This window comes from Lontra canadensis, unplaced genomic scaffold (genome assembly GCF_010015895.1).
Source record: "Lontra canadensis isolate GAN:19392208 unplaced genomic scaffold, GSC_riverotter_1.0 scaffold65, whole genome shotgun sequence".
Lineage (NCBI taxonomy): Eukaryota > Metazoa > Chordata > Mammalia > Carnivora > Mustelidae > Lontra > Lontra canadensis.
The window spans coordinates 11,778,854-11,794,380 of record NW_022631059.1 but is presented as its reverse complement, the minus strand read 5'-3'; the positions used below and the strand labels follow the sequence as shown (position 1 = coordinate 11,794,380).

General features: G+C 44.5%; 1 protein-coding gene across 1 annotated transcript in view; it reads left to right on the top strand.

Moving 5' to 3' along the window:
- Nucleotides 1-15,527, top strand: part of ARFGEF2 (ADP ribosylation factor guanine nucleotide exchange factor 2) — a 97,515-nt gene extending 81,988 nt beyond the window's left edge. Inside the window, exons 32-39 of the mRNA XM_032879010.1 lie at nucleotides 918-1,056; nucleotides 1,166-1,220; nucleotides 3,678-3,792; nucleotides 6,441-6,571; nucleotides 9,678-9,846; nucleotides 10,888-11,026; nucleotides 13,059-13,176; nucleotides 13,722-15,527. Of these exons, the coding sequence (XP_032734901.1) occupies nucleotides 918-1,056; nucleotides 1,166-1,220; nucleotides 3,678-3,792; nucleotides 6,441-6,571; nucleotides 9,678-9,846; nucleotides 10,888-11,026; nucleotides 13,059-13,176; nucleotides 13,722-13,898 (1,043 nt within the window). The 3' untranslated portion in view covers nucleotides 13,899-15,527. The remainder of the gene's footprint in view (nucleotides 1-917; nucleotides 1,057-1,165; nucleotides 1,221-3,677; nucleotides 3,793-6,440; nucleotides 6,572-9,677; nucleotides 9,847-10,887; nucleotides 11,027-13,058; nucleotides 13,177-13,721) is intronic.

Genomic DNA, 15,527 nt, shown 5'->3' with positions numbered 1-15,527 from the left:
AGTATAAAAACAATCTCCCCAAGCCAGTTTATAAAGCACTTCTTAAAGATAGGTTGTAATTATTATTATATCTTAGAAAATTTGCCTTTATATATTATACTTTTTTTTTCTACTTTTGTCTACATTTGAAATTTTCCGTAATGTTTTTAAATTTTTTTTTAAATATTTTATTTATTTATTCGACAGAGACATCACAAGTAGGCAGAGAGGCAGGCAGAGAGAGGAAGGGGGAAGCAGGCTCCCCGGCGAGCAGAGAGCCCGATGTGGGGCTCGATCCCAGGAACCTGGGATCATGACCTGAGCCGAAGGCAGAGGCTTAACCCACTGAGCCACCCAGGCGCCCCATCCGTAATGTTTTTAAAATGTACAATGGGGGTCAGGTAGCAACAGCTTCATCAGCGGACATTTCCATTTGAGTACTTAAGTGCCGAGAGAGTGCATACTAGGAAAAATACCCACTTAGCCCATCTGACCTGGATTCTATAGATAGTTTTGGCTTAGGACAAAGCTTCAGTGTGTTAAGTTTTTCCAAAAAGTGACTCAGTTTTAAAATAAATGATAAAACAGTTAATACCAGTATGGCAGTGTTTGAGGGACGAAATTTAGAGAAACGCTGGTCTAATATTTCCATCTTTTACCATTCATCATACAAGAAACCAGTTAATTAAGTCACAAACTGACCTTCTTCCATCCCTAGCAATAAAGCTGTGATAAATAATTTTATCTCATTATAGCCTGCTTAAATAATAAAAGTTGTAATACCGTCGGGATCGTTGCTTCCTTAAATAAGAGCCTGCAGAAACCCCCTTCCCGCCCTGCGTCATGTCATCTCCACCCCATGATATGAAGCATGAGTGCCCTGGTGGGAATGAAAACCGCAGTGGAAGTTTGGTGATGAATATCACTTTATTTTGCAGATAATGAGCAGTTGGCTCGGTCAGGTACCAATTGCTTAGAAAACTTAGTCATATCCAATGGGGAGAAATTCAGCCCGGACGTCTGGGATGAGACGTGCATTTGTATGCTGGATATCTTCAAAACCACCATCCCACACGTGTGAGTACGCATGTGCCTCTCGCTGTTGATTTCCGCGCCCAGCAGACATCTTAAGACTCCCAAGTTGCCTTTCACATGGATCATTTTCCTTCTCTTGCGTTCCCTTCAGCTTGCTGACCTGGAGACCTGCAGGAATGGAGGAAGATTCGTCAGAAAAACATTTGGTAGGGTTCTTTGTTGTTGTCTTTTCTCTGATCTCCTGTTAGAGCAAAAAATGAAGCAATCCAAAGAGTTTATGCTTTTCTGATGGGAAGTGAGTAAAAAAGATTATAAGATTTAAAAACTAGGGGCACGGGGCGCCTGGGTGGCTCAGTGGGTTAAAGCCTCTGCCTTCGGCTTAGGTCATGATCCCAGGGTCCTGGGATCGAGCCCCACATCAGGCTCTCTGCTCAGTGGGGAGCCTGCTTCCTCCTCTCTCTCTCTCTGCCTGTCTCTCTGCCTACTTGTGATCTCTGTCTGTCAAATAAATAAATAAAATCTTAAAAAAAAAAAACAAAACTAGGGGTACCTGGCTGGCTCGATGGTGGAGCTTGCAGCTCTTAATCTCAGGGTCGTGAGTTAAGCCCCACGTTGGGGGTAGAGATGACTTTAAAAACAGAAAAGGGTGAAGCTTGACATCTATATGTGTTCATTAGCATCAGTTCTAGAAAATACAGAAATTAAGTCACCTCACCCCATAAAAACCAGTTTACCTTTCTAGTTTTTTCTTTGTGTAACGGCTGTCATCTAACCCACGCATGTTTGAAATTTGGGCATACTCGGCACATAACATTTTACCTAACAGCATGTGAGCATTTTTCCAGATTCTTTCTTTTTTTTCTTTTTTTTTTTTTTTTAGATTTATTTGACAGCGAGAGATCACAAGTAGGCAGAGAGGCAGGCAGAGAGAGAGTGGGGCAAGCAGGCTCCCTGCCAAGCAGAGAGCCCAATGCGGGGCTCAACTCCAGGATCCTGAGATCATGACTTGAGCCGAAGGCAGAGGCTTAACCCACTGAGCTACCCAGGCGCCCTTTCCATATTCTTAAATATTCTTTGAGAGCATATTTTTCAGTGGCTGTACGTTATTGTAATCTATTTAACAAATTCTCCCTTGTTGAACTCTCAGTCCCGGTGTTTTGCTGATAGAAATAATGCCTTGATATAATTATCCTTATTTATTATCTTAAATAAAGAATGCTTTTCTCCACACCTGTGAGATAGTGGTTCTTATTTTCTGTGTGAGGCCACATAGAGAAGTTCTGATTCAAGTCTCACTTTTAAATACCTTGGTGTGGGGCGCCTGGGTGGCTCAGTGGGTTAAAGCCTCTGCCTTCGGCTTAGGTCATGATCTCAGGGTCCTGGGATCGAGCCCCACATCGGGCTCCCTGCTCAGCAGGGAGCCTGCTTCCCTCTCTCTCTCTCTGCCTCCCTCTCTGTCTACTTGTGATCTCTCTCTGTCAAATAAATAAAATCTTTTAAAAAAAGTAAATAAATACCTTGGTGTACAGGGGCTTTGTATTATTAACTTCTATTTCCAGATAACTGTAAGGCCATCAGATTTTTCTTTTCCCCAAGATTGATTGATTGATTGATTTGACAGAGAGATAGAGAGCACAAGGAGGCAGAGCAGCAGGCAGAGGGAGAAGGAGAAACAGGCTCTCCACTGAGTAGGGAGCCCGACACGGGGCTCGATCCCAGGACCCTGGAATCTTGACCTGAGCCAAAGGCAGCCACTCAACCGACTGAGCCACCCAGGTGCCCCTGGCCGTCAGATTTTAAAAGGCATTTGGGGGACACCTGCCTGACTCAGTCAGGGGAGCATGTAATTCTTAAGCTCAGGTTTGTGAGTTAGAGCCCCACTTTGTGTGGAACCTACTTTAAAAAAAAAAAAAGGCATCTGGGATATAGCAACTTAAAAAATGAAGCACCTTATTTAAACATCTTTTGTTAACTGTCATCTGTCAATGTTTTAAAAAGCTAGCTATTACTAGTTTGTTTTTGAGCTTGTCCTCATAAATTTGCCACACTCATTTTTTTGTTTGTTTTTCAAGTAGTCTCCACACCAAGCATGAAGCCCAACTCAGGGTTTGAACTTACAACCCTGAGATCAAGACCTGAGCTGAGATCAAGAGTCTGATGCTTTGGGGGCATCTGAGTGGCTCAGTCAGTTAGGTGTCTGCCTTCGGCTCAGGTCATGATCCCAGGGTCCTGGGGTTGAGCCCCGCATCAGACTCCCTGCTCAGTGAAGAGCTGCTTCTCCCTCTCCTGCTACCCCTGCTTATACCCACTCCCTCTCTGTCAAATAAATAAATAAAATCTTTAAAAAAAAGTTGGATGCTTAACTGACTGAGCCACCCACGTGCCCCATATCACACTCATTGTTAAATCATTGATATATAGAGAAACACCTTCAAAGTAGGAATAAGAAAATGTGAAATTTTAATGGGAGGGAGAAAATACATTACATCCGTAATCTGTCCTCTGCAGCCTAGTTAAGCAGGCAGTATAATTTTACTTCAAGCTAAGCCAGACACCTAAATTCAAGTTGGGCCAACAGTGTCAAAACAGGCACATCTCTACCCAGATACTGAATGGTGGATAAAGAAAGTGAACATTGTATTTCTCTTCGGGTTAACTTTCAGGATATGGATCTGGACCGCCAGTCTCTAAGCAGCATAGATAAGAACGCCTCTGAGAGAGGCCAGAGCCAACTCTCTAACCCGACCGATGACAGCTGGAAAGGTAGACCTTATGCAAGTAAGGCCACATTTTCTAGTTGTTTTCATCTATTTATTTTAAATAGATACCATGTTTACATAATTCAAATATTCAGAAGGTACAAAAGGGTGAACATGATAAGCCTTTCTTCCACCCCATGCCTTAGTCTGCCAGTCCCTGCCAGCCAGTGTCACCAGTTTCTTATGTGCATTTCTAATTGTATCCATATGCAAGAAATAGCATAGCCATAAACACATGCATATGTACACACACACACACACACACACACACACACACACACACAAAGCCTCCTGTCCTTTTTATACAAATTACAGAGTACTGTGTGTTATTGTTTTTTCATTTAGTGTATTTTTGAGACCATTCAAAATCATTACCTAAAAAGCTTTCACATTCTTTTATACCATTTATTGTATGTCATCCCAGGGTATAGATTATTATGTGCTTAATTGGGTTCCTACTAACGGACGTTTATATTATTCCCCATCTTTTCTGTTACAAACAGTACTACCCTGAATCACCTAATATGTGTGTCTGTATAATAAATTCCTAGCAGTAGGACTGTTAGGTGAGGTGCACTTGTCATTTTGACACATATTACAGATTCTTGCCCATTAAGGTTGTACCTTTTACATGAGCCTCAGGAACACGTAGGTGATGTTTCCTATCTTCAGAGTAATTTTAATTTGTGGTTTTCTAATTTTAAGGGAAACTGAGCAGTTTTTCATGTGTTTAAGAACATCTCTGTTTTTGCGTCATCTGTTCAAACTGGTCCTCATTTTGTATTGGCTGTTCATCTTTTTATTGGTTTGGGGGAGCTTTTTATGTGTTAGAGATCCCTTTTCTGGACATGAGTTTCAGATTACTTTTATCAGTTTGCCTCTTGTGGCAAAGAGGTTGTGTTTTACTGTGGTTATGTTTTACTGTTTACTGTGTTTACTGTTGTTTTTAAAAAAATGCATTTAACAGTTGCTGTGAGGCAGGCACTGCACTGTGTGTTTCATGTGTGTGACCTCGTGTAATCGTCCCTCAAGCCCTTTGAGGAGGTGCTGTTGTTTACGTTTGTGTGATCTGGGACTGAGATAGATAACACGACTTGCCCCTGTGGAGTAGGGTTGAGACTCAGACACACTTCTAGCTGACTGAGAAACTGGAACACTCCTGGTTTCGTGGTCTGGTCTTTTTCTAGCTGTGGCCCTGTTGCTTTTCTTCAGAGCAGTCCCACCCTCTTCTCCTCGTGCCAGGCCATCGGTGTTGATGCCGCTGTTAACTTCTGAAGCAGTGTATTAGACACAGCCGAGCGTGGTCCCCAAGCAACATAACCAACCTTGGAATCCATTAAAAAGACAGCATGTCGGACACTCGCACACTGTTCCTCAGTATCTGCCGCGGGGGCCAGGGAGCAAGTCTTCTGCCTCAGCAGCTCCAGAGAAAGGCTTGGCTTGTGTGTGGGTGTGGGGGGCGGTGCACGCATACAGCTCTTGAAGTAGAGCCACTCTTGGTGCAGCAAGAGGTCTGTACTCTGAGGGGAAGCTGGGACTTGAGAGCCCTGCCCTTTCTCCTGGGAACATGCTTACTTTCTCCCAACCGAGCCCGCCGTGTGGGTGTCAGTACAGTGAGTGGGGCGGCAGGCACAGTCTCACACCACTTGGACTGTTTGTTTCCTTTTCATTTTTGGTCCAAGGTGACGTCACTGAATTGGCATAAATTAAATGTACATGTGCTGCAACTCCACCATGTTCTTCTTTAATTAAAACGGATTCTGCTGGAGAATTAGTATAAATAAACACACACAGTTTAAGAGATGAGATGACCTCATCTCATCCTCATTTGCCATCACTGAACGCTTTAATATTTTCAACATTCTGATTCTATAACAATAAGTTGAGTAAGGAATCTCTACTTTTATTATATCCAATCAACACCAGTGAAGTGCCTGACATGGGCCGCCCCTGAGCCCAGGGAGTGGGAAGACAAAGATGGAGGGAGGAAATATTAGCCAGCGTCTAGTCAGTAGACAGAAACCACACCAATAATTTGAACAGAGAAGATACTACCTAAAGAATTATTAGCTAGTCAAAGATGGCCAAGCACTAGAAGAGGTAAAGGGGGACTCTTGAGGGAAACCGAAGCAGATACAGAAAGAGGATACCACCTCCAGAGCAGACAGAAAGCCATAGGGAACTAAGAGCAGAAAAGAGCCCCGCCCCTGCCCCTCAGACTGACTGGCAGCCACTTTGGAGAGTCCGGCCGCTGCAGGAACCTGGGGCCTGGGGTGCTTAGGGCACTGTCCGGAGCTGTCTGTAGGAGGCAGGTGGCAGAGCAGCTGGTTGGAAGATGGGGTCCCTGTGTAGCTGACACCTCCCCTCAGGTCTTTGCTCAGGCATCTCATTGGCAGGGAGCCCTTTCCTGACCAGCTCGTCTAAACTCGCAACCCCACCCCGATACCACCTCTCCCTCCTCCCCATTCTTACCTTTGTCGTCGTCATTTGACTTACTGTACCTTAGACTTAAAGATCCTGTTTATTGTCTCTCTGCGCTGGGGTTTTGTCTGGCTTCTCCACTGTTCTGCCACAGCCTCAAGAGCCATGCCTGCCTGACACATCGGGGAATACTTATCCAACACTGGCTGAATCATTATTAGGGTTAATCTTTATCATCTAATATAGATCAGAAACTGTTTGCCAGCCTCCTCATCAAGTGTGTGGTCCAGCTGGAATTGATACAGACCATCGATAACATTGTGTTCTACCCTGCAACAAGCAAGAAGGAAGATGCAGAGCACATGGTTGCTGCCCAGGTAAGAAGACCAGCTTTGAGCGGGACGTCCTCGTGTGTGGGGAGGTTGCTCAGGTGCGGCGGTGTGCTGGGGCCAGCTTGTTGTGGCTCACAGGAGCCCATCATGCTCGCCTCTCCCCAGTCCTGCCTTCAGTCATGCCCTGTTGGTGGCTTGAGAAATTGGTTGCGATGGGAATATTTATACCATGGCAGTCAGCAAACACTAAAAATCAGAGCTTTTTTTTTTTCTTTAAATTTCCCAGAAAGTCAGTTCACTAGCATCCCCTAGTCACATGCCATCCTCCCCACCTTGGTGCTTTGAAAAAAGAGTGTTATTCATCAGGGGGACTCTTCCTCATAACTGGCATACAGTTTAACCATAAATGAGAGAGAAAAATGTATGGATAAAGATACCAGTTTTCATTTAAAGTTTACTTTTTTGTTGTGTATGTACAGCCTTTTATATAATATGTTATCCTCGGAGACAGAGGATTGGGTAGTTGGACAGGAACATTACACCATAGGTTGTGGAGGTCAGTGCTCCAGGGGCTAGCAGATCTGTGAATGAATGTTCAGAGTTTTGGTATATTTAGAGTTGTGCAAACATCACCCCTGTTTAATTCCAGAATATTTTTATCACTGCTGAAGGGAATGCCCTAACCATAAGCAGTCACTGTCCCTTCCCTCCTCAGCCCAGTCCTTGAGAACCACTAATTTCCTTTCTGTCTCTATGGATTTGCCTAATCTGGATATATGTTCTATTACTGGAATCATGTCAAATGCGAGCTTTTGTGTCGGGCTTCTTTCACTTAGCGTAATGTTTTCCAAGTTCATCCATGTCGCAGTCTGGACCTGTAGCATGTTAACATCCATGTTACTCCATAAGTGTGTCTGTGTGTTCATATATAAAATAATATTCCATTGTATGGTACCACATTTTGTTCATGCAGTCATCGTTGACAGACGGATGTTCCCATGTCCAGCTATGATGAATAACACTGCTGTGAACGTTTGTATACAAGTTTTTATGTGGACATGTTTTTAATTCTCTTGAGCATGGGGGCGCCTGGGTGGCTCAGTGGGTTAGGCCTCTGCCTTCGGCTTGGGTCATGATCCTAGGGTCCTGGGATGGAGCCCCACATTGGGCTCTCTGCTCAGGAGGGAGCCTGCTCTCCCCACCCTGCCTGCCTCTCTGCCTACTTGTGATCTCTCTCTCTGGCAAATAAATAAATAAAATCTTTTTTTTTTTTTTAAGATTTTATTTATTTATCAGATAGAGATCACAGGTAGGCAGAGAGGCAGGCAGAGACAGGTGGGGGAGGAAGCAGGCTCCCTGCTGAGCAGAGAGCCGGATGCGGGGCTCGATCCCAAGACGCTGGGATCATGACCTGAGCTGAAGGCAGAGGCTTTAACCCACTGAGCCACCCAGGCGCCCCAATAAATAAAATCTTTAAAAAAAAAAAATTCTCTTGAGCATGTACCTAAGAGTAGAATTGCTGGGTCATACGTTAACTCTGTGCCTGTCTTTTCGAGGAATTGCCAGACTGTCTTCTAGAACAGCTATCCTGTTTTACCTTCCCAGCTGCAATGGATAAAGGCTCTAGGTTCTCCACATCCTCATCAATGGTGGTTTTTTTTTTTTTTTTTTTTTTGGTGGTTTTTGTTTTTGTTTTTGTTTTTTTTTTAATTCTCACAGTCATCTCTGTGGGTGGGAAGTGGTATCTCACTGTGGTGTTGGTTTCCATTTCCCTAGTGACTAGTGACACTGAGTATCTTCTGTGTTTACTGGCCATTTGTGTATCTTTGGAGAGATGTCAGTTCAAATCTTTTGCTCATTTCTAAATTGGATATTTTAACTTACTAACATTGAATCTGTGCATTATCTTTCCAGTTACTTGATGGTGGCCTGTGAAGCACAAAAATTTTTAATTTAATGAAGTCTGAGTTTCCGTTTTTTCTTGAATCCTTGTAATCTTAGTGTTCTATCTAAGCAAGCATGGCCTAATTCAGGGTAACAAGGATTAATCCTATGTTTTCTTTGAAGAGTTTTATAATTGTAGCTTTTACATGTTGGTCTTTGATCCATTTTTTAGTTTATGTTTGTTTTGCTCAGATCATTGACCTTTATTCTTTTGCCTATGGCTATCAAGTTGTCCCAGCACTGTTTATCGTAAAGACTGTTTTTCCCCAGTGAATTGTTCTGGTACCCAGGTGGGAAATCACTTGACCCTAAATATAAGGATTTATCTCTGGGCTTTCAGTTCTGTTCCACTGACCTATATGCCCATCTTTATGCCAGTACCACAGTGTCTTGAATTGGAAGTTTGAGTCTTTTAACTTTGTGCTTCTTTTATCAACATCGTTTTGACTATTCTGTGTCACATGTGTTTCCATATGAATTTTAGGACCCAGCTTGTCAATTTCTGCAAAGTAGCAATGTGGGATTTTAATAAGAATTGCACTGGATTTATAGATCAATTTGGGGAATACTACAAACTCTACTTTTTTTGTAATCTGTGGCTTATAAGAAGGATAGATCCATCCCTAAAAGGCTCAACAAATATAAAATCCCTAAGTATGTCTCCCATTTTAGGTGACATATTCAATAAAAATTTCTAGCATTTTATGCCTATTTTTATATTTTTTCCCCTTCACATTTGAAAAACACAGTTTTCGAGCTTGCTACGTTCATTAATCATCTGGTAAAGCTGAAGATCCCACTCAGGCTTTGCCTAGCCGTTTCCGTCTTTCATAGTGTGTTGTGAGACTCACACCTTCTAGCACATACAATACAGTTTGACTTTCTCGTTTTCTGATTTCATTCTAAAATGTAAAAGAGAGGACAGTGCAGTCTGTGGTGAAATAGCTGGAGAAGCACATACTCACGTTCACGCAGCAAAGGCAGTACTGACAGAACACAAACTTGGGCCCGCAGAGCCTGACGTCAGGCAGGAGCTGGGCGTAGTTCTTCCCCCGGCCGGTGAGCAGGACCTAACAGAGAAATGTTCAGGGTGGTGAGGAATGAGGTGTGTGATTCTCAGACAGAGGACGACTTCCGGCGAGTGAGGGCTGCCTCGATGTCCAGAGCCAGCCCGTCCTCACTTAGCTCTCCTGCCCTCCCATTCTAGCAAGACACACTGGATGCAGAGATCCACATAGAAACAGAGGATCAGGGCATGTACAAGTGCATGTCTTCCCAGCACCTCTTCAAGCTGCTGGACTGCCTGCAGGAGTCCCACTCATTCTCAAAGGCCTTCAACTCCAATTATGAGCAACGCACTGTCCTGTGGAGAGCAGGTAAGGCCACACAGCAGCTAGGAGAGGTGGGTGCACTGGTTATTAAAACCTTTGGGAAACTCCTCTGATACTGTACACTTAGCTGGAATAACTTGCCAGATATTTCATGCTTGAGGGGAAAAGGAGGACATGCTGGATACTTTCCATCCCAGGACAGGAATACTACCGCCTGGCACATGGGAGATTTTCAGGAAGTATTTGCTGGAAAAATGAATTGATAGATAGAGACTAAATGGATCTAGCAAACCAAGACTTTTTACATTAGGTTAAAATTATGTATCCGGGGCGCCTGGGTGGCTCAGTTGGTTAGCATCTGCCTTCGGCTCAGGTCATGATCCTAGGGTCCTGGGATTGAGCCCCGCGTCGGGCTCCTGCTTGGCGGGGAGCCTGCTCCTCCTCCGCGACTGTGTTCTCTCTCTCTCTTGCTCTCTCTCTCTCTCTAATAAATAAATAAATAAATAAAAATCTTTTAAAAGTAATAAAATAAAATTCTGTAGTTAAATGTGATATTAAAAACTCTGGTCGTCTTGGAGAAACGGAGAGTAGTCCTACATTTGCTGAGGCTTTTAGGGGGTTCTCTCTCTTGGCCACCTCCAAAAATACATACATAAACCCTGGAGGTAAGCAATATATGTAAGGTGACAGTGGGAGTCTCATGTTGTAAAACTTTACACAAAAGTGATACTTTCTATAACTTTTGTTACCATTACTGGATGACCACTGATTTTCTTCCCAAATGCCTATTTTAATCCACAATTTTATAATGTCATTTTTCTTTATGGCTTTAACATGTCTAGATGATTTATGCCTTTGCCTGCGATAAGGCTTTGCTTGTGATATTGGTTCACACATCTCTGTGGCTGATTCGTACTGCTTTGTTTAAGGAGATGTGATTAAGAGTAACGTTATATGTCACACTTCAGTTGAAAAAGAAGAATGTGGAATATTTCTTTCGGTGTTCCCTAAAGTAACTAGGTAATGCATGATTTCTCAGCATTATCCTAGAAGTGTACACTGTTTACATAACTGTCTAATCTCTAGGTTTTAAGGGCAAATCTAAACCTAATCTTCTAAAGCAAGAAACCAGTAGCCTGGCCTGTTGTCTGAGGATCCTGTTTCGGATGTATGTTGATGAGAACCGCAGGGATTCCTGGGAGGAAATACAGCAGCGACTTTTAACGTAAGAAGACTGTTTTCTGATTAAATGTCTTATCCATAAGACTCAAAATGCATCACAAGGATACTCTGAATTGAAAAGAATAAGAGAAAAATACCTATGTGGTAGCCCCCTCACAATCTACTTTCCTTTTTGATTCTTCCTTCGATTTGCTGGCACTTGTGTTTCACTTTTCTTAATGCCCTGAATAGGGCGGGACCTCATTTCTTTCGTAAGTTTCTTAAGGCTCAGAAACAGACAGTAAGAAATGCTTAGAGCTCAGAATCAGCGAGCACCTGGGCGGCTCAGTTGGTTAAGCGTCTGCCTTCGGCTCAGGTCGTGATCTCAGAGTCCTGGGATCCAGCCCCGCATCCGGATCCCCACTCAGCAGGGAGTCTGCTTCCCCCTCTCCCTCTGTGCAGCCCAGCTTTTCTGCTCCCCCACTGCCCCACTCATGGTCACTCTCTCACTCTCAAATAAATAAAATCTTTAAAAAAAAAAAAAAATCAGCAGGCCTGGAGTGAAGTCCCTTTAGGGCAATGTCGGCTCTAGTCTCCTACCCTCCCTTCTTCCCAAGAGAAATGTATTGGAATCCCGTGGATTATCAGGCTGTCCTGACTTGGATTACGCAGAAATGCAGCGATGAGGAGACAGTGGGGTGGCATGGAGAGAGCCCCAGACAGAAAAGTAGATCTTCGCCACCCAGCTTCCTATGAGCCAGATGCTATGTTTAAGCCCTTTACACTCTTGTAAGATTTAAAACCATTAACATGCAGTGCTGACAGCCATGTGATAAGACATACACTCTCCTGGCTCCTAATGCTAGTGGGAATGTCCAGGGAGGGAATTTTTCCAGAAAGCAGGTGGCATTAAAATCAGGAGCCTTAAAATGTTCAGTCTCTCTCTTTGACGCAGTAATCCCACTGTTATGGAATCTATTTAAAATGTCTTAGAGGGGGGCGCCTGGGTGGCTCAGTGGGTTAATGCCTCTGCCTTCAGCTCAGGTCATGATCCCGGGGTGCTGGGATCAAGCCCCGCATCGGGCTCTCTGCTCAGCGGGGAGCCTGCTTCCTCCCTCTCTCTGCCTGCCTCTCTGCCTACTTGTGATCTCTGTCTGTCAAATAAATAAATAAAATCTTAAAAAAAAAAAAAAATGTCTTAGAGGGCACCTGGGTGGCTCAGTCGGTTAAGCTTCTGCCTTCAGCTCAGGTTGTGATCCCAGGGTCCTGGGATCGAGCCCTGCATCGGGCTCACTGTTCAGTGAGGAGTCTGCTTCTTCCTCTCCCCCTCCCCCGGCTTGTGTTCCCTCTCTCACTGTGTCTCTGTCAAGTAAATAAATAAAATCTTTAAAAAAAGAAAGAAAAGAAAATGTCTTAGAGGGGCACCAGTGTGGCTTTGTTGGTGGAGGTTGCAACTTTCGATCTCAGGGTGGTGAGTTTCAGCCCCACATTGGTGGTGGTGATTACTTTAAAAGAAAAAGTAGCAGCAACTGTATGTGACAGGAGGAGATTGAGAAAGGCAGTGTGTGGTCAACTGTGGATGATTGGCTCTGTGCTCATTGTGTGCAAACGCTGATTGGGCCCTAAGCTGTGAGCAGGTCCTGGGCCCAGCAGACATCAACAGGCAGGCTTCATTCCAACTACACAGCAACCCCCTGAGTTTGGTATAGTCATCTCTCCCTGTTTTACAGCAGAGGAAACTGAGGCTTAGTGATTTGCTCTGGGTGGCATGGCCAGAGCAGGTGCCCAGTACTTATTTACTTACTTACTTGTTGCAAGAACAGAGTTCTCCCCTCCAGGGGCACCTGGGTGGCGCAGTGGGTTAAAGCCTCTGCCTTCGGCTCGGGTCATGATCCCAGGGTCCTGGGATCGAGCCCCACATCGGGCTCTCTGCTCGGCGGGGAGCCTGCTTCCCCCTCTCTCTGCCTGCCTCTCTGCCTACTTGTGATCTCTGTCAAATAAATAAATAAATAATATTTTTAAAAAAAAGTTCTCCCCTCCAGTAGAATGTGAGCTGTCAGTGTGGTTGACGTGTCTCCCCCTCTCTTGTTCTCCAGCGTGTGCAGTGAGGCCCTTGCCTACTTCATCACCGTGAATTCCGAGAGCCATCGGGAGGCCTGGACAAGTCTTCTCTTGTTACTTCTCACAAAAACCCTCAAAATAAACGATGAAAAGGTAAACACCAGGAAACTCTAATGTCCCCACTAGGACCTAGGTTTGGGTTCCTTTTTACTCAGAATTTAAAGTAATGATTTCCTTACTTCCATAACTAGCACCATTCTAGATTCGTCAGAGGAAAGTTCGTTCATTACAAAGAGTGCCGTATCACGCTGGGGCTCTCTCTCTCACAGATCCCCAGTGGAGAAAGGCTGATGTTGAAACCATGCACACAGCAGTTGAATCGCAGGGATTTTGACTGTGGCTGTGTTGGAAGAGAGGGTCCAGATGGCAAAGCCGTGGTCCAGAAGGGGGGATCTGCTCTGCTGAACCGAACGTTGACTTTGGTAGCAAAGCTGTCCCCAAAGAATTTGTGTTTGGAGTTAGACATAACTAAAAGACATTCTAACTTGCAGATTTTTCCCACCAACTTTTTAAGTAGCAAGAATAAAACATCAATATTGCAGGAGGTTCCAGGGCGAGATGAATACTTTTGAGAAACTAGTGCCTGAAAAAGGAGCTCCTTGTCTAATTTGATCCTTCTCCTTCTCTCCCACTTCAAGTTTAAAGCACACGCTTCTATGTACTACCCCTACTTGTGTGAAATTATGCAGTTTGACCTGATTCCTGAGCTCCGAGCAGTTCTGCGCAAGTTCTTCCTGCGGATAGGTGTTGTCTATAAGATATGGATTCCGGAAGAGCCATCCCAGGTACCAGGGACACTGTCCCCAGTGTGGTAGCCCCGGTCGCTGCAGGCCACTGCTGCAGCTCTGCAGATCGCTCATGCCACCTCTGCCCGGCACAGCCCGTGGAGGGGCAGATCGTAGAAACGGAGTCGGCATCTGGGAGCTCAGAATGGCCTGGAGGAAGTTGGCCTCAACGCGGGTCCCATCAGTCCCTGGCTGAGACGTGCTGTTCCATTAAAGTGTTGCATACCCAGTTACCACAGTAGGTGGGGAGTCCGTTTCATCTCCGTCATTCCATCTTCCTGGCTAGACTGTCAAGCCTGTCGCCGCACACGCACCATTTCCTAGCAGAGTCCCGTGATCGGCTGTACGTGTTCTGTCGGAGGAGGTTGCTCTCCTTGAAAATACTGAACATAGCTGTAGAGGTTCATGATTATTAGAGAGTATGTTAATAAAATTTCTTGTAACGGCTAAACGCCACCTAAAATATGCTGGATTTTTTGTCGTCGTTTGAGTGTGTTGGAGAATTTTGAATGTTTTTGTCAGTTGTGAGTCAGCTGTAGTTAGATTAGTTTGGAGAAAGTGGGGGAGAAGGGTTGTTTTTGTTTTGTTAACGTCTGAGTGATTTTTAAAGTACTTTATGAAAAGCTATTATTGAAGATTTCACTGAAAGCAGAGTTTAGTAATTAAGTTAGAATTAAGAGCTTGCAAGGTTAAAAGATTTAAAAAGGTAGTGCCTCCTGGCCCTCCCTGTTTTTGTAACCTGGGGAGAAAAAGTCTATAGGAAAAAGTAAAAAATGTAATGAAGACGATTAGCCTTCCTTGGAAGTAAGTATTTGTGGATGGGTATGAAAATTTCCAAAATAGATTGTCCATCTCACACCCTCTGATCTAATATATGAAGTGGTAACAAAAATGAAGTAATTTAACAGTTAATTTATATTTGAGTAAACCTTTTATTTTTACCTCAGAATAGTGAGTTCAGTGTCCCTGCTTTTGCACAGTCCCCATTCAGGGGTGTTCAGAGAGGGATGGCGGCTGTGTGGGAGAAGGGCCACCTGCGAAACTCCCCAGCCACGTGTCATGAGTCCTTGACCCCGAGTCAGCCTGTGCTGTGGTGGGGCCAGCTCAGCTGAACCGTGACCGTGGCGGGAGATGGCCTGTGCCCAGGTGCCAGAATTCGAGCCTCGGAACTGCATTCTTTGGAAGGGTTGGCTTCTGGGGGCCCTTATTGTGTTAACAAAGGTGCAGTAGTCTTAACTGGAGTTAGGACTGAATCCTGATGCAGCAGCTTCTGTAAAAGATTGTGGCAAATGGGGGCCTGACGCCTGCAGGCGGTCTGGTCTGGTCGGAAGGTGGATTTACTCTGGGTCGTTGAGGAAGAGCGCATGCACTTGACCCCGCCCCCTCACCCAGGGCTCCCCAGAGCCGCGCTCCCCGTGGAAGCAGTGTTACAGAGTCATAACACACCCAGACTCCGCCTGTGCCCTTCAGTCCTGGAAACTGGGTTGTATTGATGTCAACTCTGGTGCCTTAGAAGTTAGCAAGTTGGGAACCTATCTAAAATCGGATTATTTTTTTCTTCATAGAGAAGGATTTCTGGTGCTTTTGTTTCCTAAGAAACTGAGTTCTTAAATTTGTTTGTTTTACAGCCTTGAGGAATGTTTGGTTTGGGCCGGCAGT